Here is a 25,426-nt window from a genome sequence, read left to right as displayed (position 1 = left end):
TCTTCAGAACCATGAGGGAAGACATTTCTGCTGTTTCACAACAGTTTATGGCAATTTGTTACAGAAGCCCTGGGAAACAAAAGCCACATGTGAAGAAGGGGAAGCTTGGAGACGCAGAGAGGCAGTGAAGCTGAAGGGAGTGTTAAATATTCATTACATTCTCTCTCTCTCTCTCTCTCTCACACACATACACACACACACACACACAGAGGTACATCCCTATGGGATGGCTTTGGAAATGGCAGAAATGTTCTCCCAGGAGGGAAGAGAAAGAAGCTGGGACTGCTCTGGTTAACGGGCATTGCACGCACACCCGAGTCAGAGTCGGGAAGAGCCCGCGGACCCCCTGTTCCTGACACAGAGAGAAGCCCTCCCGAGGGCAACAGGCAGGCCCACAGACGTCACGTAGGAAGGCCCACTGACAGAGGAACCTACCGTGATGACACGGCGGTCACCATTAAGAGCGGCTGGAACGTCAGTGTGGCTGGTGAACTCTCTGAAGGTGACCTTTGAGTCACTGCTAACCAGGATGTGGAAAATCCTCGGGGCGGCCGGGTGGCTCCATCAGTCAGGGGTCCGACTCTTGGTTTCGGCTCAGGTCACGATCCCATGGTTCGTGGGGTCGAGCCCCGCATCAGGCTCGGTGCCGCCGGTGGGGAGCCTGCCTGGGATTCTCTCTCTCCCTCCCTCTCGGCCCCTCCCTCACTCACGCTGTCTCTCTCTCAAAATAAGTGAATAAACTTGCAAATATAAATTAATTTATTAAATGTTTAAAAAATTGTGGAAAATCCTCTCACAGAAGGAAAGGGGAAGGCCCGTTCTAACCCAGGCTGGTAGGGGGTGTGGAAAAGCACACAGGCAAGGGATGTCAGCACAACAGAGAGCCCAGAGAATGAACAGAGAAAAGGGACTGAACAGGACCAGAGGGAAAAATGCCTCCTTATCAAAATGGATCAATTTCCCCGATGCTTTAATGCGGCCGAACAACAGGTAAGGCCATAAGCATGTCACATATAATAATGTCTTTTTTGTCAAATCTTTCATAAATCAATGCCTTAATATTATACACGATCCTCATTCCAAAGTAGGGGTTCACGTCCCAGAGTCTGTGATAATGGCAGCCTATGGCCGCCTGTGAGAACCACAGTAGGCCTGGCCGGGTGTGGCCTCATTACCGGCTGTGCAAGAGAGCCACTCATCTGAGAATGCCAGACAGCTCTATCAAGAGTCGCAACCAACCTTTCTTTGAATGCTCAGAATCAAAATTATTCAAGAAAACAGAACTTTTAAAATTAGAAGGAATACACCGAACTGTGTTCCACAGAAGAGTACAGCTCCACATGCTTAATCTATGTGGGTTAAACCGAATTGAATCAGGGTAATACTACTACTTTCGGTCATTAAGTGCCAGTGCATTCCAGTGTTTCCATTGCAAGGAATAGAAAACCCAATTTGAACTGGCTTAAACACGCAAGGGGATTTATTGCTATAAAACAGGAAAGCCCAGAGCTCGGTCAGGCCTCAGGCCTTCTTTCTCCATGTCTCCATGGGCCCCAGGATGGCTTTTCAAGAGTGCTTGACCACAACCGAGATCAGTGCCTCCTCATTCACGTGGAGGGGGAGGAGAAAGGCATCCTCCGGACAAAGTCTTTTTTTTTTTTTTTTTAATTTTTTAAAGTTTATTTACTTTGAGAGAGAAAGAGTGTGAGCTGGTGAGAGGCAGAGAGAAAGAGAGAATCTCAGGCAGGCTCTGCAGAGTCAGCTCGGAGCCCGACGTGGGGCTCGAACCCACGAAACCACGAGATCGTGACCTAAGCCGAAATCAAGAGTCGGACGCTTCACCAACTGAGCCTCCCAGGTGCCCCTGGACAGTCAAAGTCTTAAATGTTGCTCAGAGTGACATCTCTGAGCCAATCACAGTAGCAGGGGGGACGTCACGTGCCAGCTGTCTGGAACCTGCTCACTAGTAGACTAATTCCCAAGGCAAGGATACCTCACCAGAGGCACCCAAATCAGGATCCATACCTGGAACTGAGTTAATTCTACCCCCAAATTAATGTCTGTAACATGCAGGGAGGATAGGTAACCAATATTTTCACAGCACGAAGTCACTGTCCAGTTTGAGCCAGAGAAGCTCTGGAACTTTTATTTTCTTGCAAGAATTCTTAACATGTTTATAAAACCGCAAGGATCATGCTCGATTTTTGTCAACATGGTAACGACTAATTTTAACAGTTAAATAAGAAATTAAGCTGTTAGTAAGTTGACAGCCTTATACATGTGATGTTTGGTGACTTTCATATCAACAAAATTGCAAAAATAAAACTACATTGAGACACCTTTTTCCACCTGTTGGGCTCCCAAGTTTGAGCATCCAACTTTGAGTCAGGTAATGGCCTCACAGTTCGTGAGTTTGAGCCCCACATTGGGTGAGCTCAAGCCCCACTCGGGATTTTCTCTCTCTCCCTCTTTCTCTGCTCCTTGTGGAATTCTCTCTCTCTCTCTTAAGAATAACAAAATCAGGGGCGCCTGGGTGGCGCAGTCGGTTAAGCGTCTGACTTCAGCCAGGTCACGATCTCGCGGTCCGGGAGTTCGAGCGCCGCCTCGGGCTCTGGGCTGATGGCTCAGAGCCTGGAGCCTGTTTCCGATTCTGTGTCTCCCTCTCTCTCTGCCCCTCCCCCATTCATGCTCTGTCTCTCTCTGTCCCAAAAATAAATAAACGTTGAAAAAAAATTAAAAAAAATAACAAAATCAAAAAATTAAAAAGCAAATTCCCAAGTGTAATGTCATAACGTTAGCCAAAGCGTGACCCTCTCCTACGTTGCTAATGGCAGAGAAATTGGATAATATGTATCAAATTACAAATGCAGTCATGCTTTTGGTTTTGTTTTCAGAAATTCTACTTCTGGAATACATGCTGTAAATTTACCTGCATGCATGTGGATGAGTGAAAAAAAATGGAAACCACCCAAGCGTCCATCTGGAGGGGCCGGTGTGTGGAATCCCCGGCCTGGGATACCATATTTTTGTAAAATCCCAGCCTGAGGAAGCCCTGTCCGTCCCGATCAGAACTATTTCCAAGGCAAAACACTACATGGAAAAGAGAGCAGTGCTGAACAGTATACAGAGCGTGTCATCTTTCGGTGCGGACCAGGGAACCTTCTCACTGTATTTTTTATACCTTCTTTCCATGATTTCATTTGTGAACCGTGGGCATATATATACTCACTGTTCAAAAACTGAGGTCTTTTGCAACGTTAAGTCTGACAAAACTAACGTGTGTGCTTTTCTCAAATACTTTCCAGGAAAGACTTTGCAGAAAGCTCTTTCCTCTCTGTCTCTCTTTTAAAGAACACCGGGGGCGCCTGGGTGGCGCAGTCGGTTAAGCGTCCGACTTCAGCCAGGTCACGATCTCGCGGTCCGGGAGTTCGAGCCCCGCGTCGGGCTCTGGGCTGATGGCTCAGAGCCTGGAGCCTGTTTCCCATTCTGTGTCTCCCTCGCTCTCTGCCCCTCCCCCATTCATGCTCTGTCTCTCTCTGTCCCAAAAATAAATAAACGTTGATAAAGAACACCAAACGTTTATTCAGAAATGGATCAGTGACACGTGTTCCCCTCCAACTTGAAGGCTTCTTCCTCTCCTTTGGAACAACAAAAAGACACAAATGGGGAATGTAAAGGAAAGATGTCTTCTTCCGAGGAATTATATCCTAACGTTTTTTTTTTTTCTTTACTGTGAAGTGTTACATCAAGACTACTAAGGTAAATAAACAGATAATGAGACGATTATTAGTGCTGTTTGGTAATCTCAATGGCATTCAAGTTTCCGTTCCAGTCCTGTTTGAATCTGCAAGTGTTTCAGATCTGGCCCCCTTATACCACCCCAGCCTTTTTGATGTGGGGTTTTGTTTGTCCTTGGTTGTGTTTTGTCTTCCTCAGCACAAACTCCTTCTTGTCCCAATCTCTGAACCCGCCCCCAAATGCTCTTTCTCTCTCGTCATAGAGCCCTGTGCATCCCTCTCGTTCAAGTGTAAAATCATTTTATACTTGTGTAATTGGCTTATTTTCATTGTTCATGCTAACCAGACTGGGGCTCCGTGAAAGGAGGGACATAGTTACATATGCTAACCACGGTGTCCTCATGGTTCAGTGTGCTCAATAGATATTTTTCATCTTGGACGAGACGTATAGTTGTTGACACAGGGTGAAAATTGCAGTGGAGACAGTGCCGACTCTAGTCATCGCACCTCATCAGAAACCATCACCGGGCAAATACTCACACTAAAGGGAAAACCCCAGTACTTAGTATACAGGGAGCTAACGAGGGCTCTGTGATAACCATCCACTTGTTCCCAAAGTGGTTTTTCCCTGTAGTATGGATGTATTTTGTACTGAATTCTGTCCAATCCCTTTGTTATCTGGAAAGGTCAATTTGTAAACTGACACCCACAGTGGCAGCTTCTCTTAGGAAGGTTCTAGCTTACTCCCTTCATCTCTATCAGCCTCCCTGACCCAGAATCACACCGACTAAGTATACAATCTACACACCTATAATTTTCTAGGCAAGTACAACTTTTAAGATCCGTCCCCTAAGACGGGGTGGCTGGGTTACTCGGTTGAATGACCAACTTCGGCTCAGGTCATGACCTCACGGTTCGTGAGTTTGAGCCCCTCGTCGGGCTCTGTGCTGACAGCTCAGACCCTGGAGCCTGCTTCGGATTCTGTGTCTCCCTCTCTGTCTGCCCCTCCCCCACTCATGCTCTGTCTCTCGAAAACGAATAAATGTTTAAAAAAATTAAAAAAAAAAAGATCCTTCCCCTAAGCTACCACTTCCAGGTAAACTACTACCTTTAATCCTTTCCCATACGGAAATTCTGGAGTCCACATTCATGCTCGCTGATGGCTTATGTCTACCCAGACTAATTCAGAAACATACTGAAAGGTGAAATGACAAAGATTCCTGATCATTCTGAAAACATGCCATTGAATCTCATCAAGTTCCTCCTTCACAGAAGGAGGATACTCACGTAGGCAGAGTACGGATTCTTGCAACTTGACGGCGACGGTCCTTGTCCCCATTTTCTCCAGCCCCCATTTCTCACCTAACAAACCTCTTTATGGTGGTTGCTTTGGCCGCGGTACCCGAGCCTCCGGTGACACAACTCGCTTCGTTCCTGGTATATCTGGCAATCCTTTAATCTTAAAAAAAATACCACCGTCTCGGATTTCTTTGGCTCAGTAAGGTGTGATCAAAAGGCAAGAGACTGGATGCTGAAAACAAACTCTGATTATCATACAATGGGAATTGCGGAAATGACAGCTTGTGTCTTTTGACGCGTGGCTCACAAACACCAAGGCCCCTCAACGCCTGTCTTGACCCTGGATCCCACGGAGGAACATGGCGGCTCGGTGTCTGTCTCCTTCAGTCAAATCAAAACCCTCCTCCCGGGAAGCCTCTGGTTTGCCTTTCAGGGGTCACATGACATCCGGGGACTCTTTCACACCGCTTGAGTTTTCTCCAAAATCCAGTCCACGTACTCAACCACATTGGTGTAAACCCCGGGCCGTTCCCTCTGACCGCAGCCTTCTCCCCAGCTGGTGATGCCCACCAAGTGCCAGACGTCGTTGTGTTTACAGGACAGGGGGCCCCCCGAGTCTCCCTGTGACAGGGGGGCAGAAAAAAAAAGGTGCACGGATAGGTTCAGATGCTTCTCGTCTTAAATGCATGGGTCTCAGAGTGATTTCATTTAAAATTCTGTTCTTGGGGGCGCCTGGGTGGCGCAGTCGGTTAAGCGTCCGACTTCAGCCAGGTCACAATCTCGCGGTCCGTGAGTTCGAGCCCCGCGTCGGGCTCTGGGCTGATGGCTCAGAGCCTGGAGCCTGTTTCCGATTCTGTGTCTCCCTCTCTCTCTGCCCCTCCCCCGTTCATGCTCTGTCTCCCTCTGTTCCAAAAATAAATAAACGTTGAAAAAAAAATTTAAAAAAAAAATAAAAAATTCTGTTCTTGGCCCTTTGAGAAACTTCACTGTAAGCAAAACAAATTGACCGTGGTTCCCTGCTCCGGGGCAGAAGACTGCTTCTTAAATGCATTAAGCATTCTCATGTGACTATATTCAATGGCCGAAAACACTCTTACCTTACAAGCATCCTTCCCTCCTTCTTGGTAGCCTGCACAGAGCATCTTATTGGTTATTTTGTGCCCTCTGTATCTTGTCTGGCACTCTTCGGTTGTCACCAAGGGCACGTTAGCTTTCTGGAGAGTATTTTGTATTTTGTCTGAAAAAAATTTTCGGTTTGTGACTGGAATAATCACATATATAATACAAACACGTATGTTTAAAATCAAAAGCGTACCGATACAAAAATCTAGAAAGAAAAAAAAATACTAGGTTTACCTCCTAGACCTTTTATAACTACAGAGTTATAGAGAATATATTGTATATTAACATTCCGTTTAAAACTAAGCCTGGCTCTGACTGGAATTACCTCCCAGAGAAAATAATTGGATAACAGGCTATGACATTTAATAAAAAGTGCTAGGTTTCACACTAAACTTCATTACAAAAAATGAGTCATTAAAGAGATTGTCATATTTAAAATTTCCAATCAAACAGACATGGGATCCTCCTCACTTGGGTAATTTTGTCTCTTCATTCTTCATCAGCATGCTTTCTGTAGCTGAAGAATGTGATTATTTTACTCACATTTTAGCTGTGGGACTTGATAGAGCAGAAAAGGTTAAGACGAAACCACGTTCTTTATCCTTAGGGTGGAGCACACACAGAAACATGGTTTCTTACCTCCTAATTTTCTGTACCCCCATCCAGTCACCCAGCACTCAGCATATATTACGCTTCGATCTCCTTTGGAAGGTAGACATATGGGTCTCTGAGCATCTAAATTTTAAAAGTCATAGTTTGGTCATCAGAAACAAAATACATCTTCTCTCCCAGGAGAGACTCTCTTCTTTCACTTTCTATTATTCAGTGTGTTCTCTATTTTATTCGGGCTGTGCCTCATCGTCATTCACTTTCACTCCTTGTGTTCAGCATTCTATCACGTATCCTGGGAGGAGGGAACAAGGAAGAGAAAAGGCACAGCCCTCCCTCCTAACTTCATCTCTTTAACCAGGTCTATTGACCCTGTAGAAATTGCCTACTCATTCTGACCCTTGCCCCTAAAAGGGAGATATAGGTCATCTTTAATATTCCAATATATTATAGAGTTGGGTCATTCTGTGAACCTGAAGAAACCTGGAGAAAACTTAGCGCTTCACCCACACCCCATAGTAAGATTTAATGATCAGGGAACAGCGCCGGTCTTAGCAGACTAAAAGAGTAGCTTAGTAGCCCCTCTCTCATGATCATACCACCTGGAGATTGTGGGGCTCAGGCCATGAACCTGGCAGTGTTAAACAATACATCTAGGCCATCATTGTAGAGATCCTTCCATTTAAAATTCGACACACCTGTGTAATTCATTGCCGTTTCCAGTTTCAACAAGGCAATATCATACCCACTTTCTGCCATTTCATATTGATCATGAATTATTATTTCTTGAACCCCAAAGAAAGCTGTGTCCTTTTTAACTTCTGATTGATTTAAAATGCCACTATAGACACGCAAGATTTTAGGTGACTCTAACCTAAGGAATAAAAAGTAGAGGAAAAGAAATTTTCATTACCAAATGATTCCCAAACATTTGAGCTATACTGTTATTTACCTAGCTATTACTAATATTTTCTGCCGGCGGCAGGCTTTTTGTCGGAAAGAAGTGATTTCATGCTAAAATTTTTCACTCACATATTCCTCCTGTAGAAGGTCCTGGGTGAGCACTTACTATATTAAACACATAAAAATGAATGAATGCTCTTTTGACCCTCCAACACACACACACACACACACACACACACACACACACACACACACTTGCACTCTCTCTCTCTCCTCCTCCCTTCCTCCCCCTGACTCCCCCCCCCCATGAAGAGTTCCGGGTGTTAGTTTCAACCCTACCATTGATTACCTATCAACCTGAGAAATTCACTTGGATTTTCTTGTACTCCATTTTCCCATATGGAAAAGGTAAAAGGTAAAGGAGGCTATTGACTTCAAACATATCTTTGAGTTATAACGTAAGTATAAACAAAAACAAACACACAAAACCATGTCTGGAAACTCAGAGAATACCAAAGTGCAAAGAGGAAGTTTGGCCAACTAAAATTCCCTGGAATACATATACTCTCCTGATGGAGCTTTTAGGTTCGACCAATATTAAAGTTGACCTAAGTAGGGAATCCAATCTGAGGATACGTAATGAACTCTTCCTTCTGTATTTGGAAACATGGCAGTGGGGTTGGGGGGGTGGAGAGAGAGAGAGGAGAGAGGAGAGAGGAGGAGGGCAAGAAGGAGAAGGAGGGGAGGGGAAGGGAGAGGGAAGGGGAGAGGAGAGGAGAGAGTGGAAAGATGAAGGAGAGAGAGAACGACGAATTTAGAGAAGGGGAAATTTTCCTTGTGTTTGGCTCTGGACCTGATGCCAAGCCAAGCACAGATGATATGTTCTGATGGGAAATAACAAGAACACCCCTGGGCATGTGGATGCATTTAAATGGGAAAGCAGAATAATATGCCATCATATTCCTACACCTAATCTGATGCTGGTAGACCGTAACTGTTCTTTCTTTTTGCCTTTTTCTTTTTTAACTAAGGGTTAAAATAGGGTAATTTACATTTTTACAACATTTACTAAAATGCTAATGACAGATTCAGTATACGGGCGACCCCCGGGGAACGAATAAAATCGGTAATGGTACGGACCCAATCAAACAGTGAGCAGCTGTTAGTATCCACTGGTTTCCAATGATGGAGCCTCCACACAGGTGTCTCTGGGCAGGTGATGTGATGTGCAGAGTTATCTGCCATGGCCACTCACCATGAACAGATGCCTCTCCTCCAACAATCCTGGGCTTGATTTTGGTCGTACACACTACAACAGAAGGGTGGCAATGAGTGGCTTCCTAAGTCTTCCTCTTCCATCAGCAGTTACGTCCCTTCAGGCAGAAAGAGAAGAAAACCTGCCCTCGATTCAGTATCTTATCACGACCTTGACTTGAAGACATTTTCTAATCAACTCAGCAAGCAGAGCTTGCACAGGAAAACTGCATGACTAAGTCACCTTCTGATGCCATGCTCCCAAAGAATGTCTCATCCGGTCCTGCGTGGCAGACTTCTCCTCCCTCATCTGCTAACCCTGATGGTTCTCTTAAAGCAGTTGTCAAGTGTGGCCCTTGGACCCATCGCGCCACTCGGGAATTTCTTAGAAATGAAACTTCTTGAGCTCCCCTCAGGCCCAGGAGATCGGAAACTTGGACAATGGAGCCTAGTAATCGGAATGTCAACCCGCCCTGCTGACGTTGGAGAAATACTGTCATAAAGAAAAGTGAGCACCCCCCTCTCAGTTTACACCTTTTGTCCAATTCCTATCTTCTTCCGCTCAGGCTGACCTTTGGCCCCAGAGTCTCCTGCTCCAGCTGGGCACCATCCAAGCAAGCGTGGGCTGCTCTTCTGTCTGTGAACTGCTTCCCCTTTTGGCTTTGTTGACAGTTTGGGCTTCTCCCGGTTCAACCCTTGATACTTTCCAAGCACTTTGATTCACATTTACCCCCTCTGTTTCCTCCTGTCTTAGCTGCCCTGGGCAGGATGGTCCTTTTTGCTCCTACTTCCTGGCACGCCAAATGAGAACCCACCCTCCCAATGGGAGCCCTGGCCAGATCTGCCCCAGTAACCTAGATGGAATTGGAATGAGGTGTTCCGGGACAACAGTATTCTAGAGCAATGCTTCTCATACTTTAATGTGCATATGGACCACCTGGTTATCTTTTAAAATGCTGATTCTGATCCAGTTTGGGGGCGGGAGGTTGCTGAAATTCTTTCTAGCAGGCTCACTGCTGATGTCAACATGCTACACCCAGACCACACTTAGACTAGCATGGCTCAGAGGACCAGGGAGGCTTCATGTCCTTAGCTAGAGGACGAGGAGGAGTGTGAAGTTAGCAAAAGGGTCAGCAGTCAAAAGCCAAGTCCTTGGGGCGCCTGGGTGGCTCAGTCGGTTAAGCGTCCGACTTCGGCTCAGGTCATGAGCTCACAGTTCGTGAGTTCGAGCCCCGCGTCGGGCTCTGTGCTGACAGCTCGGAGCCTGGAGCCTGCTTCAGCTTCTGTGCCTCCCTCTCTCTCTGCCCCTCCCCGGCCCATGCTCTGTCTCTCTCTGTCTCAAAAATAAACATTAAAATTTTTTTAAAAAAAAGCCAAGTCCTTGATGGTCTGTTTCCTGGTTTTGTGCGGGTGTAGAACAATCTCTCTAGGACTTTCTTTTCTGAACAGGAAAAGAGACGTATAATCCTGGGGCAAACATCAAATAGGAAGAGAGGAGTCTTGAAGAAAACTCTAGTTGGTAGCAAGCAGAGGCAGGAACAAGCTGGGTGTGTTTGTGAAAGCTTAAACAGGCTGGCACACCGAGAAAAGTGTTCTCACCTGAGGGTGGATGGGGTGAGATTCGTTTCAGAGCAACATTTTGAAGGTTTTGACTAGATTCTGGAATTACAGGGAAGCCCTTGTGATTTACGAGGAACGGCAAAGTTTAGGAAAATGAATGGGTATACAGTAACTAAAATATGTTATTAACAATTCAATAGTGCCTTTCTTAGGGACAAATGATAGGTCTTGATGTTCATTCTATTTCGTCTCTCGGTTCAAACAAAATGCTGCAAATATCTGTGTTTAACATTCGATTTTGTGTTAGGAAACATTTCTTTTGATAGCAATTCCTCTGCATCTGCAGAAAGTTATGTTGAAGACCAATGATGGTGTAAGATATGAGAGTCCCCTCAGTTACATATCCCCTCCCATTAGGGTATTATTTCATCGGACGTAGTGCAGGAAAACCTAATTATCTAGTTTCAGAAGGTGCACTAAAAAGTCTTAAGATTTTATTTTCCTTTATCTTGTATTCTCTGCCTCAGCTATCAATCTCCATCTGATATATTTTGTAACCTTCATACACCAGAATCCATACATTGATCAGAGAAGAACGTAATGAAAGGAAAGTGGGGAACGGGTTCAAGTGTTGAGTGCTGGTTCCCATTTTAGAAACTACGTCAACATCACTGACAACAACATCTGCCGAGCGTCCCTTCTCATGCTTTGCAGAACGAAGACAACAGAATTATCATAAATGCTCCTTCTTAGATAAATATATTGTAAGGAAAACAGAATATAGGAGATACACCTTAATTGGCTGGCTTTTTAAAGGAGTTTGGGCCACCAGGTCCCTCTGTACTCCAGGAAGGCATGGTTTCCTCGTTAGGATGTTAGATTGGACACAATATTGTACATGTTACAAGACAAGTTGTCAGACGTTAAGGATTTACTCTCCTCTCGGTAGAGAAATAATTCTGACACAGAAGATTTTTATACTCTGAAAACTGTTACAAATTATAATCATCACTTCTATTTTACTCATTAAATCTCAGTTGAATCTTAAATTCGTAGTACATTGTGATATCGGACATCAAGCAAGAAAAAAGTCTAAAACATGTAGTTTTATGTGAATTAGTAAGCACTAAAGTCATCATAGGTTATTATGGTAATTTAGAGAAAAGTGCGATAATGTTCTCTCCTGTTGGAGATTCTGTCTGGAGATCGTTCTGTTTGCCTACAAACCATCCCTCAGTACTATGCTCAGAAATTAGCCCCTAGAATTGGCCACTGCTGATCTTATTTTCAGGGTAATTTGTATCACATTTTACACATATTGTAGGTCTTGTTTAATCTAGAGAATCTTTTTATTTTCTTTCCACCCTGTCATACTCATTGTTCTAAATAAATAGAGTTTTACTGTAAATTTTTGCCAATATTGGTAAGTATGCAGAATACTTGCAGGGGATCTGAAAGAATGAAGACCCCTGAAGGGGAGCTACTTTGTTTCTTGAATACATACACATTTTTTCAAACATATGGTAGTTATTTATGTTTCAACTAAATACCAAGTAATGGCCAATGGACAGAAAACAAATAATCTGATTAACCAAATTCCTGTGACCGATATTCAATCTTCAAGGATAATAAGAAAGATAGTTAGCCTTCATAGTAGGAATTAAACATAAAAGTGTTGACTGAGCCTGAGTCTCATCATAAACTGTATACATGTGTCCAATTAAAACCCATACTCACTTAATATTAGGTAATGCAGAGTTTAGTTGAGGCCCAATATTTACCACTAAAACATGGTCAGCCTGGATGACAGGAGTAAAACTAACAGAAAATTGTATCTAAGTTGGTTATTGTACTAATTTTCTCCCCTTTGCGGTTACTATTGACGCTGACAGTCATGATATATTTGGTATAAAAATAACTTCTTCAGATGTATTTTCTCGCGAGCCGTTAAACTCACCATTATCCATTTTACATAACCTCAATGTATATCCAGAGATGCCTCCTCTCCCATGAAGTATTTTCGTTGGAGATCCATTTGAAGAGAGTTTTAAGTAACATTTACCCCTGCAGGTGGGAAACAGAAGAGTATAAACATAACACCCCCCCCCCCCCCTCGAGGAGACGGGACGGGAGTATCTGTGTAACTCTTTGTACGTCTTACTTCCCTCCGTTGCAAGACTCTGGAGATGGCGAATAGGTAAAAAACTGGCAACGGATGGAGTCGGTACACATTTTCTGGCAGGCTTCGTGCCCTTTCACGTCAACAATGTCCAGTTCCTCTCCCAAGAAATCAGTGTCGTGGTAAAATGAGGAATGACAGAACACTAGGCAGGAAAGCACACATCAGGTACGAGACACCAAACTTACCACTAGTCGACCTAGGTTTGTTGACCTTGATCAGGAGACAGTGGCTCCATTGTTTACCTGGGACACTGTGCCTGCAGGTTTGCAGACTGAAACCGGAAAGAGCTCTGTCCTTCTTAATGCGTGTACTTGGCAATCCACTTTCAGATGTTTTCAGGAGACAAAGGTTTCTAACAGAAAAAAAAAGGGGGGGGGAGGAGGGAATATAAATGGATCACGTAACACATATCAATGAAAAGAACCATTTTTTTTTTCAACGTTTATTTATTTTTGGGGCAGAGAGAGACAGAGCATGAACGGGGGAAGGGGAGAGAGAGAGGGAGACACAGAATCGGAAACAGGCTCCAGGCTCCGAGCCATCAGCCCAGAGCTTGACGCGGGGCTCGAACCCACGGACCGCGAGATCGTGACCTGGCTGAAGTCGGACGCTTAACCGACTGCGCCACCCAGGCGCCCCGAAAAGAACCATTTTTATAACACGTACAAAAGTCAATTCATGTTGGTGTGTTTAAGGGTGAACAATTCCTCATTTTGTAAGTACTCTTCATACATCACTGAGTCAGACCCCATGATCCATAGGTTGTAGACAGGCCTTCAACAGGATACCACTTGCCTCCATAAAAGTTTTCCGAGCTGTTTCTATCGCCAGTGTTCCTACCACCTTCCTTCTTTCTCTCCTTTCTTTCAACACTCCTCGCCCATTTCAAAGATTCCATAACTTTCATGCTCTGGAGAAATCTGCTATCCAGAGTTGCTTCGGGCTCAGACACGGATAAATGGCATTCGTCACAGGCTCCATACAAGCAGCCTCTTCTTGGAACAAAACAACTTTTCCTGATTAGCCCCAAATCACAGTCGAGAGCAGTGCTGTCCAATAGAGTTTTCTGCAATGATGGACGGACACGGTCCATGCCCGCGCCACCCAATTCAATAGCCCCGAATCACATGTGGCTACTGAGCACTTGAAATGTGGCTGATACAGCTGAGGAGATGAATGTTTAGTTCTATTTAATTTTAATTAATTTCAATTTAAAAAGCCAAGTCTTGGCTTCTAGCACTCCTGTTCCTCTCTCACCCTGTACTGAGGATCCAGTGTTTTACCCCTCTTACAGGTATTGACCGGGAATGTTATAAAAGGAGTAAAAAAAGAAAATGAGCAGTGATTAGGCATCTTTCTAATTTGTGCCATTTATAATGCAGCCTTTGAACCCCCTTTCTTCTCTGACTGCATTCAGTCCCTTCAATTACCAGCGGTATGCTAGTGATACCCAGACACAGATCCAGAACACAAACCTCTCCTCTTGGTTCAAGATTTCCCTTTCCAACTTCCAGATCAACATTTCTCTCTGGATGTCCACTGGGCATCTCTTCCCTCTTGAAATCTGCGCCTTGAAATCTGCATCCCAGTCATGGGTATTTTTATCCTTTCGATTCCTTGGGCCAAAAGTCTTAGAGCTCTCACTGACTCTTTCCTTCAGAGCAGACAACCAGTCAACAGATTTTATTGCCTCCCCATTAGACAATATATCCCAACCTGATGACTTCTCTATCACTTCCACTCTTGTCCAAGTAGGGCAGGGTTTTCGTCTCTTTCGTTCACTAGTGGTATCCCTGGTGTTTAGAACAGTGCCTTGTATGCAGCAGGCACCAAATAAAGTATATCGTTGAGTAAATGAAAGTAACAGATATATTTTCATGGGACCAAACTAGTGCTTCCAAAAGTCACTCAATGGAAAACCAGGCTTGCTTGACGGACAAGGACCTCAAGGGCCTAACCCAGCTGGATTCTGGGGGACCCATTTCTCACGCAAACAGCCAAGTCAGGCAAATACCGGGGGCTCTGAGAATTCCCATTCAGATAATATAGAGTATCGAGATTCTGAAGCACTCTTAAGTGGGGTTTTTGGTTTCTTGTTTTTGTTTGTTTGTTTGTTTGTTTGTTTGTTTTAGTGAATCTTATTAATGAGGAACCACAACCCCAGCAGACATCCCTGTAATGATCAAAGACCTTTCCCACGTTTCAGCATGGTTTCCTGTATTGGTACCCATCGATAGGAAAACAGCATCTCAATTCTCAAACACCCCTCCACAATTATCCCCAATTCCATTAATATAGGCCTTCCTTTCCACCTCTCTTCACTTCGGATTTGACATTACCCTGATACTCCCAGCCCTTTCTACTCTAGGTTCACTGATCTCCAACTGGGCCCTGGACTAAGTTGCCCCTTGGGGGTCATCCTTACGTTCTTTACTCCGTTCAGAATGAGGCAACCCTCCCTTTGCTGCAGGCAGAGACCTCCCTCAGCTCAAGAAACAAGAGTCCTCGGTAACCTCAGGTTTGCGGTCATCAGGTGGCGAATGCAAAGAGAGAGGGGCTAGGCATCCTTCCCGGCAACTTTGGCCTGTCCTCTGCAGACATTTCGATTAAACGTGTAGCTGCTCAGAATTTTTTAAAGGATGGACCTTGATCGGCCGCCTTAAGGCATGAATCTTCATCTTAATTCCTTACCTTTCAGATTCTTTTGGCCATTCTTGAGAAAGGAAGGTAAAAAACAAACAACCGGGGTGGTGAGTACAAATGCGGCGACAGACAAAGACATCCGGAGCCATGACACTGTCGATGTTACTGTCCGCAAATGCCGTACTAGGGAAAATGTCCCTGATACAAGCTGTACGACAGAAGAAACCATGTTTAAGAAATCAACTCCCCAATATAATCAGTAAAATCCCAGCTAGAGTATTTGTAGATTCCATATAAAAAGTTTGCTGCGGGGTGAAGAGGGACGAGTAGGCCCAGCACGGAGGAGGTTTTTAGGGCAGTAGAAATTCTCTGCACGATACCGTGAAGATAGCTAGATATCATTATACACTTATCCCAACCCATGGAATATACAACACCAAGAGTGAACTGGAATGTAAGCTGCAGGCTTTCGGGCGATTATGATGTGTCAATGTATGTCAATCGATTGTAACAAATGTACCACTCTGGTGGGGGCGGGGGGTGTTGATAATGAGGGAACCTGTGCATGTGCCCCGGGGCAGGGGTCTATGGGACACCCATACTTTCCTCTCCATTTTGCAGTGAACCTAAAATCTTAATAACAATTCTTTTTACAGTTTGTTTATCCCAAGCTCTTTAAATTTTTTTCATTCGGAAAACTGGAGTGATTATTTTAAACTTTAAATTCAAATAGAGCTCTAATTACATGGGACATAATGACATTTTTTTCACACGAAGAAGGTAAAAGATCATTTGGTCCATTTCACCAGGGAGCGCACGTGGGTGTCCTAAGTCAGGCCCCTCATTCCTACCATCCGCACCTACTATTTAATGGTTAAACCACCTCGCCGAGAAAGTAACAGTTACCCAGCTTAGAAAGCGCACAGGATTTTAGTGAAAATCCAGACACCACTTTAGTGAGCTTCATTATTCTGGTTGGTGTCCCCATGTGGGTGTACTTCAGCAGACAAATGTTTCTGAACGAAAACAAAAATGGGAAAATGTTTTAGTCGTCTAAGTACATGTAGGAAACAACATGAGACGATACGAAATTCCAGTCTAGAGACTTCCTGGGCTGACAGCTGAGGATCTGCTCTGAAAAGCATCAAGCTGATACTGGACAGCAGGACTTGAGTCCTCCCTCTGCCAGGACCTGGAGGGCCCCTGAATGTTGTCAATTCTAGTTTTCATCACTTAAATGACAGCTTTGGAGAGGTGACGGCCTGAAGAATTGGAGGTAGGAAGTAACGAATTCTCAAGCCCTTCTCTACTCCCCATTTCCTGGCTTGCTGTCCCTGTCGTGTTAAGTCTCAGACGTGAAACATGTTAAGAAGATGTAGCTTGCGCTGAGCCCAACGCAAAACGTGAAAACTTACTTCTAAATCTGAGCGTTCGGTCTTATCGTCATCGTTTTTGAAAGGAGTGACGGATGCTTTATTATTATTTATATTATTCACCTCCTTGTGAATGTGGAGAGTGGAATGGAAAAACCCAAAGGGGAATCCAAATAAGGGTCATTTAAACTTCGTTCTCCTTTTTTTGTTGGGTTCTAGATCAGTGTGGTTTCCTATACAACCCTAGAACATCTCAGAAATTTCTAAATATAAAAATTAGTGATATTTTTCTCCCTAAAAAAAAATTTTTTTAACGAGAACACCGATTCATCATTAGAGATCAGGTCATTTCTACATTCTCACACATTTGTCTCCAGAATATTTCAAAATCCAGTTTGGGGTGGATTTTAAAACACTTCACATGGGCTTCAGTTATTCTGTCTTAGATAAGGAACTCTTACTTAGAGAGGTCTGAGTAGGTTTTCCCTTCGGTCCTATAATCCTTAGGCTGGGAATGACGCAGTCAGATCAACTGTAACTGTCTCAAAACTTCCAGTTAAGAAACGTATCACTTTTTAAATTAGCCAGGCGATGGGTGAAGCAGATCCAACCATGTCAGTAAAAAGACAGAGCCCTTAACATAAAGGAAATGCATTTCTGCTACTTGCTGTGAAGACAACTATTAGCACTGTACTTATTCCAGAAATGTCGTTTGGGGGCTGAAAACAAAAATTCTGGCATCAAGTCGAGGAGAAATTTTGTTTTCCATCAGACAAGGCGACGATCTACTCACTGTCCGCGGGCTCAGCCTACGGCTCACTCACCGATGCTCCGTGCTTGGAAACTGCCTCGTTGCATATGTGAAAAAGTGACAGTGCACATCATTTGTGCATCTCTCTTGGCATTCCTGGGCATCCCTGGTCATCAAGCTATTATAGTTCATGCCCTTCATGTCCAGGTCCACGTACAAATTCCTGTGGCAAGCTGGAGACAAAAGCAGACAACGTGGCCGTCTTCCAGACTCCAGAGCCAACCTGAACGGTGCTACGTTAGCAACTGCCCTTCCTGACTTACTCTTTCAACTCTTCCAGTCACTTTTTCTCAGAAGTCCTTTGTTTTCATCTTCATCTGCTTAACTTCTACGCTCACATGGAAGCAGAAAAAGAATGAAAATGCCCTTCTTATGGTGCCATAAAATTAGACTTGTAAATTGCTCTGTTAACTTTCTGCCCTGGCCTCCCTTGTCTCCTTAACTCCACTGACTGATTGACCCACTAACCTATTGGAGGATCTTTTGACGGTTAGGTGTCGTCTCAACCTTCCTAGTTGCTCCTTTGATTCGAAGTAATATGTCTAGTATGGACTTCCAGGGGCGCCTGGGTGGCTCAGCTGGTTAAGCGTCTGACTTTGGCTCAGGTCATGATCTCACAGCACGTGAGTTCGAGCCCCGCGTCGGGCTCTGCGCTGACGGCTCAGAGCCTGGAGCCCGCTTCGGAGTCTGTGCCTCCCTCTCTCCCTGCCCTTCCCCTGCTCAGGCTCCAGGCTCTGTCTCTCTCTCTGTCTCACAAATAAGTAAACATTACAAAAATATGGACTTCTATATAAAACTTTAAGCTGGGAAGAGGAAGATGAATGATGAGAACTGATACAGTAAGGCGTGTCCTTCTAGTTGGGTAAATTTTAACGAAGGGGGGACAGGGTGTGCGTGCTAGTTTTGACTCTTCCCTGAAAGAACTTCATTAGGAGACTCTAAGTCCACACCGCAGGGCTTTGTTTCATAGCCGTATAAGCATATGTGATATAACTATATATATATCGTAGTAACTAAGTGTTTACGAATTCTAATAGGATATCTTACCACTTATTTGATGTGGGCATTGCTTGAAAGAATATCCAGAAATCGCTCCTGTCATATTCACCCTTGGCAGTGTTTCTGTTACACTGTCTTTCAGGATACAAGTAAACCTGCGTGAGAACTTACGTTTTAAAATAATGGATCTTAAAAGTCAGCACACAGAAAATCAGAGAGAAAGAAACAAACTGCTCTATCTGATGCCAAAACAAATATTTTCTTAGCAAAGCTGTTTGTTTGGTTTTTTTCCATTCTAACATCCCTTCACTTACGAGCTCACGTACAGTTTTCCCTACTAACTGGAAACAGGAGTGAACTATGGCCCGTTGGTCAAGCGGCCCTCTGCCTGTTTTTTGCAACCCATCAGCTGAGAATGGCGTCTTATTGCTAAATGGTTACATGTTAAATAGTTATAGAAGTACTTCTATAATATCTTTGACTTTGCTTCTGGATCCATCGTTGCTAAAATATTCAACCCCGGCTTCGTCACGAAAAAGTTTGCCAACCCTTGTTGTAGACTCTAGAGTAGTAATTTTTTAAGTTCAGGATACTATGCAAATATCTATGAATGCAGCAATAATACACAAACATGTTGATTACTTACCTCTGTAGTAAAGCTTCATCAATGAATGTTCAAGTTCAACATGGAAACAAAAGTGGTGGATGGAATGTCCTAAAAGTTTTTTTAATGTTTTTATCTATTTGTTTTGAGAGAGAGAGAGAGAAAGTGGAAGCAGAGGAGGGAGAGAGAGAGAGAGAGAGAGAGAGAGAGAGAGAGAGGGAGAGAATCCCAAGCAGGCTCCATACTGTCAGCATAGAGCCCAATGTGGGGCTCAGTCTCATGGAAGCATGAGATCATGACGTGAGCCAAAATCAAGAGCCGGACACTTAACCGACCGAGCCAGCCAGGTGTCCCCAAGTGTCCTAAAATTTTTAAAAAGATGACTATAGACACAAAACCACTAAATGTAGTTGTGAATCTGGAGCAGACACGGGTTAATAGCTATAAATTATATTTGGGGGACACCTGAGATGTTATAAAGGGGTTCTTGTTACAATCATTTCCTTTATGTAGGAAAAGGTATGTTGAAAGATTTAGGAGTAAAATGTTATACGGTTTTCAAATTATTTCAACTGGTTAAATAGAAAGATAGATAGACAGACAGATGATAGATAGATATAGATAAGGCACAAATGGCGAACAAAAAACTTGGTGGTGACGGGATCACTGTGCTGTTCTTTCAAACTACATTTATAAATATTTATTTCCTAATAAAATAATTGAAGGAAAAGCACCGGTTGGAATAACATCAAATATCAATAATGAATCAAAAAGCAAGGAACAAAATGATTAAGAGGCGTAATAACCGCGGAGAGAAATAAGTATACCGCTAAAATCTAGACCACAGGGGAGCTAGAAAGTCCACACTGAGAGGCATGTCTGCTCCTCCCTGATCTGCCTGGGCACGATTTTTTTTTTCCTGCCATACTCAATATTTCAACTGAAGGACCACATGTTTTCCCATCATTAACCTTCCATTTTATAAAATGGTAGATGAATACTTATTGGTAAGTAATCATCCCAGAAAGCTACTCCCTTTGTGCAGAAACGCGAACATTTTACCATCTGGTAGGATCTTCCGACGACGAGTCAGCCATGAAGGTGAAAAGCAGACATCTCGGATGGTGGGTGCAGATAAGCTGACAGTGCTTGGCGCTTGGCGAGAAAATAGTAGTCACGTCTCCTCCTTGAAAGCCGGTATCTGTGAACAGCTTAGTCACACATTCTGTGATGTAATACGTGGCATGAATTATTGGGGGCTTTAGTTGCACGTATCGAATTAGATAACAATCTCACAAAGGCAAGCGAAGTAGGTCTACTTCCCAGGAAATGCGCCCGAACTTGGAAATCAAAGCAATCAACCCTTTGATGTCGGTTGATTGGATGAACAGCCTCAGACAGAAAAAGAAATCGCAAAATGGCACATTTGCCTCGATGGAACTGTGCTTCGGAGGGATTATCTTGGAGATGAGGGTGCTTTGCGGGTAACTGAAGAGTTTCTCAGAGCTTTCCTGGCCAAAGATGTTCCTCAGGGTCACATCCAAGTCTGGAACGGGCCGCCTGCTTTTCCCTTTCCCTGTTGCTTGTTTGTCAAAACTCCTTGTTTATATGAAACAGAGGATCCAGAGTGATGGTTTTTCAATAGTGTTTGATGGCCCTGGCTGTGATACACTGTATCACCTCACTATTTAAAATGGGCCAGTTGAGGAACAGGAACTGTAGATTCTGAGAAAAATATCCGAATTCCCATTCCAGCTGAAACCACACACAGGTATTTTTTTAAAAGCTAAGTTGGATAAAACCCATTTTTTTTTTCTGTTTCTACACTTGATCTTAGCCAAAAGGCCAAGAAGCGATTTTTTTTTTCCGTTTCTAGAAAGAGATATTTAATATTCCAGATTATGGCTCTTTGGGTCATTATTAGTCACTGAATAAAAGGTTGTAGTTTTTAATCTTAGTACACTGCCATTAAGAAGGCTTCTTAATATCTTTCATATATGTAACATATGCATGCTATATGTATATAAATGTATACATACACTTACAGTAAAAATGAAATACTTTGGGAAGGATAAAATATAACTCAAATATTTATCGTAGTAACAAACATACCAATGAGTATGTGGGAAAGTACGTAGGTACAGAGCAGTGAAAACTATCACTAAAACTATCACTGGATTTAGCCAGGGTCTTGGAGGGGGAACATTCCAACTTTATTTTCATTAACCTCTACCCAAAACGTGATACAGCCTTCCATCATTAATGTAACGAACCACAGTGTTCATAGTATCTGCTTTGTCATACTAAGATTACAGATTTAAAAAGAAAACATGACAGCTGCCGATATCCTCAAATAACATCACCAGCTCGGTGGTGGTTATTACTTTGCAGTTTTAGACCCCCCGCTAAACCTTGTTACATCATGTGTCAATAAGAAGGACATCTATTTTTGTATCAGGTTTTGTTTTGTTTCGTTTCGTTTTTACATTTTCACTAACGATATTGCAATACAATTGATTTTCTTGGCAATCCTTTGTATTTTTACTTTATGCCTTCGAAAACATGACTCTGAGAACGCAGTCCAAAGAGATCTCTGGGGAAAAAGAGAGTCAAGGATCCCTGCCACAGCCTGTGCTCAAAACCCACCACATACGCCTTCTAACTTACCCAACTATAACCTCTGCATATAGGATAATTTTCTCCAAGATTTGCAGCTACCCAAGAGTGAGCCGGAGGTGAGCAGAAACCTGCCCCCTCTCCCCAAGCTCCGGGCGGCTTCCTTGGAGTTGCAAGGCGGCCCCTCATTAGTTAAGGGTCTGTTTGCACCTAGAAGTGTTCTCATGGTCCACGGAAATCCCCCCATGCGATGCAAAGGAAGTAGTAATTACCACCAAACTTGTCATGACTGATGCAGATTTGGATATAAACAGAGGTACAGATTTGGATGTGACTTCTACATATGGACCCAGATTACTACTATGACGACCAATTCCTGTTCTTTAATTGCCCTCCCTGTTTTGAAAACCCCTGGAGCCCTTAAGTGAAAAATAAAATGATTTAATGTCCTTCCGTGGAGTAGATGGTGTGGGCCTGTAGATCAGCCCTTCTGTTTCCCAGTCCTCAAAGCAGGAAATTAAGCTGTTTCCAATTCTTATCTGAGCTTAGGCTCTACTTACCACTGGAAACTGAGGCAAATAAAATGAAATGTACCACTCGATATAATAAAATCATCCTACAAAAAGAAAAATGTGTATGTATTTAGAGCATGCAAAGTGAATTTATAAGTAGTTCACTGACATCAGGGCTCACAAGAAACAGGGAGGGAGAGGAGTGGTGAATTCTACGGTATTTGCAGGTTGTTACGTTAATGCTGAATTTTACCTTCCCCAAATCCTAGGACACTCCCCAGGATGATAGCACGTAGAGTTCAAGACTTTCCTAGTTCTGAAGAACCCAGAGCAGACGGGGGGAGTCCCCCCATCTCTGCTTCCCCCGTGCCTCCAGCTCACCGTTAACCAGATATTTTTCATTGCTGTCATCCGAGCCCTCCCCAACTCCACTTTTTCCATTTTTGTGTTCTTTTCCAATGTGTTTCCTTTCTTTCCATCTTTGAAGTCTCTCTCTGTACCTCTTGGAAGCTCTAAATGACTTTCTACTTATGACGTTACCATTTAGAAAAGTCTGCTGCAAGTATATTCATAGACCGTCTTCATTACCTATAAACGTACTTATGCTCACAAAGCATTGAACTAACTGCTCTGTGAAAAACTATCAGCGAGACGCATCAAGACTTGCTACTGTTTTAACCCCGATCTTGAAAAATCTTTCTAATTTGTAAAATTCTCTATTGTAAAAGATTTGTAAGACCCCCCCATCCCCACCCCCCATGGTAGGGAAAGGCACTTCAAGGAAAATTTGCTGGAGGGAAATCAAAGAATTTTTGAAATCGTACCTGAAAATATTTTGTTGGCCTGTTTGCCACCTTCTCAACAACAGGGTTTCTCTTCTTCCAAAATGGTCTTCATCCTCCTCTAAATGAGCTTGGGCAGGACACGTTCACTCAACTTTAATATTTACTTTTCCCGATTCCCGATGTTGTGTAACGGTGTCTTTTCCTACAGCAGTGTCTGCGAGAGCACTCAAAATCTCGGCGTATCTAAAGCGGTCCGGTTGCTCGCTCTTTCAAGACAATACATCTTTTTGTCTTATTTCACCGTGTATTTTTCGAAACTTCCCCCCAGAGAGACTGGGAGAGAACTTGAATTTGTGTGGCTTAGCAACTGGCCCCTCACACTGGGATGCCTGGTAACCACGGCTGCCCTTAACCACAGTGACAAACATCGGCTGTTAATCATTAATTCTCGCCTAACTCGAGGCTCACAGTCTACAAAGAAAACGGGGAAGGTCTGGTGGCTTCTTGAGGCGCGGTGTGGCCCCGGGGAACGTCACCTGTTGGGGGTGGGGACAAAGGGTGGCGCAGACTGCAGGTGCCCAGCGCTCCTAGACTCAGTTTCCCTTTGTATCAAGTCGCCTCCTCCGGGGGTTATGTCGATATGGTCAGTTCCAAGACGCCAACCCCTTTTTTATTCATCTTGCAAACACTGAAAGTCTGACTTAATTTTTTTTAAAGAAACGGAGAAACATGGGGCTTTCCTGTCTTTCTTTAGAGTCCGCAATCGGAGACAAAAGGGGAGGTAGGAAGTCACGTGTCTAGCTTTTGCAAGCAATCAAAACCCGTCAATTCTCTTTGCCTTTTTTTTTTTAATGTTTTAATCTTTATTTATTTTTGAGAGAGAGAGAGAGAGAGAGAGAGAGAGAGAGAGAGCATGAGCAGGGGAGGAACAGAGAGAGAGGGAGACACGGAATCTGATGCAGGCTTCAGGCTCTGAGCTGTCAGCCCAGAGCCTGATGTGGGGCTCGAACTCACAATCCGTGAGCTCATGACCTGAGGCGAAGGGGGATGCTTAACCTACCGAGCCACCCAAGCCTCCCCCCAGAAATCATCTGTTTTAAAAGTCTGATTTACATAAATTTTAGTTCCCTTGCAAAACTAAAACCAAAAAAAGTACATCAATTTTTGAGAGATAATTTTATGGTTCAGAGAAGACTTCTAATTCTTCATAGGAAAGCAAAGTACGATTTTAGGTTTACAAAGCAGTCATAAATTTAAAAAAAACATTCTTGGGGTGCCTGGGTGGCTCAGTCGGTTGGGCGTCCAACTTTGGCTCAGGTCGTGATTTCACAGCTAGTGAGCGCGAGCCCCACGTCAGTCTCTGTGCTGACAGCTCAGAGCCTGAGCCTGCTTTGGATTCTACGTCTCCCTCTCTCTGCCTCTCCATCCCTCGCGCGCGCTTTCTCCTTCAAAAGATAAATAAACATTAACAAGAAACGAAAAAGGAACATTCTGAAGATGAAAGGAGAAATAAACCTGGAGACAGGTTTGCCTCCATTCGAGATCCTTCTGAAGTCATTGGTATCAGAGGGGATACTAGACTTCGTTCAGCGACAGTGCGGTGATAGGAGGGGGATCTTCGGAGCTTAGAAAACGCCACCAGCTTCCTTTGAGCCTTTTAATATTCGGAGACAGAGACCCTCCTATTTCATGTCTGTTACACGTAGGTTGCCATTATCTGAACCGATTCTGAAAGTGTGGAAGACCTAATCCCCAGTGGCCAAGTGCCTGTGAGGAGAGGTGACCCAGGATTAGGAACACTGGACACTGTTTTCCAAATTCTTATGGAAATGGAACTATGGAAAAAGAGAACTTACTGAAGGAGACCGTGAGAGAATAATTAGTGAAGTAATGTAGCTTTGAAGTTTAGCTCCGTATAAACTAATTGGACACTTTTTGAAAAGAAGAGAGAAGACAGCGTTGTGTCCCGTGGGGCAGAAAATTAAGGGGGATTTGGACTCAGAAGAGGCGTTCCCGCAGAGTGCTAAGGACTACTGTGGCATTCTATCAGGAAGGCAGTCCTTCAGCCATTTTTATTTCATCTGTTGCCAAGATTGGGTGACCTGTCTTGGCAGAAAGAGTCCTTAGTTGCTTTCTTGAGTTTCCCACTTAAACTGAATTACATTCCAGTTACACAAAAAGTGCATATTTATGACACACTGCTTCCTATGAAGCTCAAACACAGAAGGGCAATTTTATGCCAAGGCAGGTTTTCACGGAAAACCGATATGTGGAGTTATATAAGGTCCTTACATCCCTGTATTGTTTACTCCATGAAACCCCATCTCTATCCTAAAGCTTCAATGAAAAGACCATAATGATAACCTTCCAACCCTACTCAGAGAAACAGAAAGACTCTAATGAGAGCAATACTTCAT

General features: G+C 43.7%; 1 protein-coding gene and 1 pseudogene across 7 annotated transcripts; both read right to left on the bottom strand.

Moving 5' to 3' along the window:
• Positions 1-3,562: 3,562 nt before the first annotated feature.
• On the bottom strand, positions 3,563-23,832 carry F11 (coagulation factor XI). 7 transcript variants are annotated; one of them, XM_045055237.1, is made up of 15 exons: positions 23,049-23,832; positions 22,273-22,328; positions 20,159-20,321; positions 18,541-18,647; positions 17,507-17,666; positions 16,216-16,325; positions 15,358-15,517; positions 12,909-13,018; positions 12,646-12,808; positions 12,442-12,548; positions 8,811-8,979; positions 7,466-7,641; positions 6,798-6,893; positions 6,134-6,273; positions 3,563-5,592 (listed from the first exon to the last, which is right to left on the bottom strand). In XM_045055237.1, exons 2-15 carry the CDS (start codon positions 22,325-22,327, stop codon positions 5,536-5,538), a joined length of 1,773 nt encoding a protein of 590 aa, XP_044911172.1. In that variant the 5' UTR covers position 22,328; positions 23,049-23,832; the 3' UTR covers positions 3,563-5,535. The 7 variants fall into 7 exon arrangements, with proteins under 7 accessions (XP_044911172.1, XP_019683828.2, XP_003984650.2 ...); XM_019828269.3 differs by having other exon boundaries at positions 3,563-5,657; positions 20,159-20,297; positions 23,049-23,830; XM_003984601.5 differs by having other exon boundaries at positions 3,563-5,657; positions 23,049-23,828.
• LOC111560373 lies at positions 20,804-20,953 on the bottom strand (annotated as a pseudogene).
• Positions 23,833-25,426: the final 1,594 nt, after the last annotated feature.

This window comes from Felis catus, chromosome B1 (genome assembly GCF_018350175.1).
Source record: "Felis catus isolate Fca126 chromosome B1, F.catus_Fca126_mat1.0, whole genome shotgun sequence".
NCBI lineage: Eukaryota > Metazoa > Chordata > Mammalia > Carnivora > Felidae > Felis > Felis catus.
Note: the sequence above shows the minus strand (reverse complement) of the source record. Positions and strands in the feature narration are given on the sequence as shown.

What these genes read in the sequence shown, in the direction of transcription:
- F11 (XM_003984601.5), bottom strand. Translation starts at nt 22,327, where the DNA reads ATGATTTTATTATATCGAGTGGTACATTTCATTTTATTTGCCTCAGTT. An exon ending in ATGCCCACATCAAATAAGTG is followed by an intron (nt 17,667 to 18,540) that starts GTAAGATATCCT and finishes TTTTGTCTCCAG; the next exon opens with CTTGCCACAGGAATTTGTAC. An exon ending in GAGGGAAGGATGCTTGTAAG is followed by an intron (nt 5,658 to 6,133) that starts GTAAGAGTGTTT and finishes CCCCTGTCACAG; the next exon opens with GGAGACTCGGGGGGCCCCCT.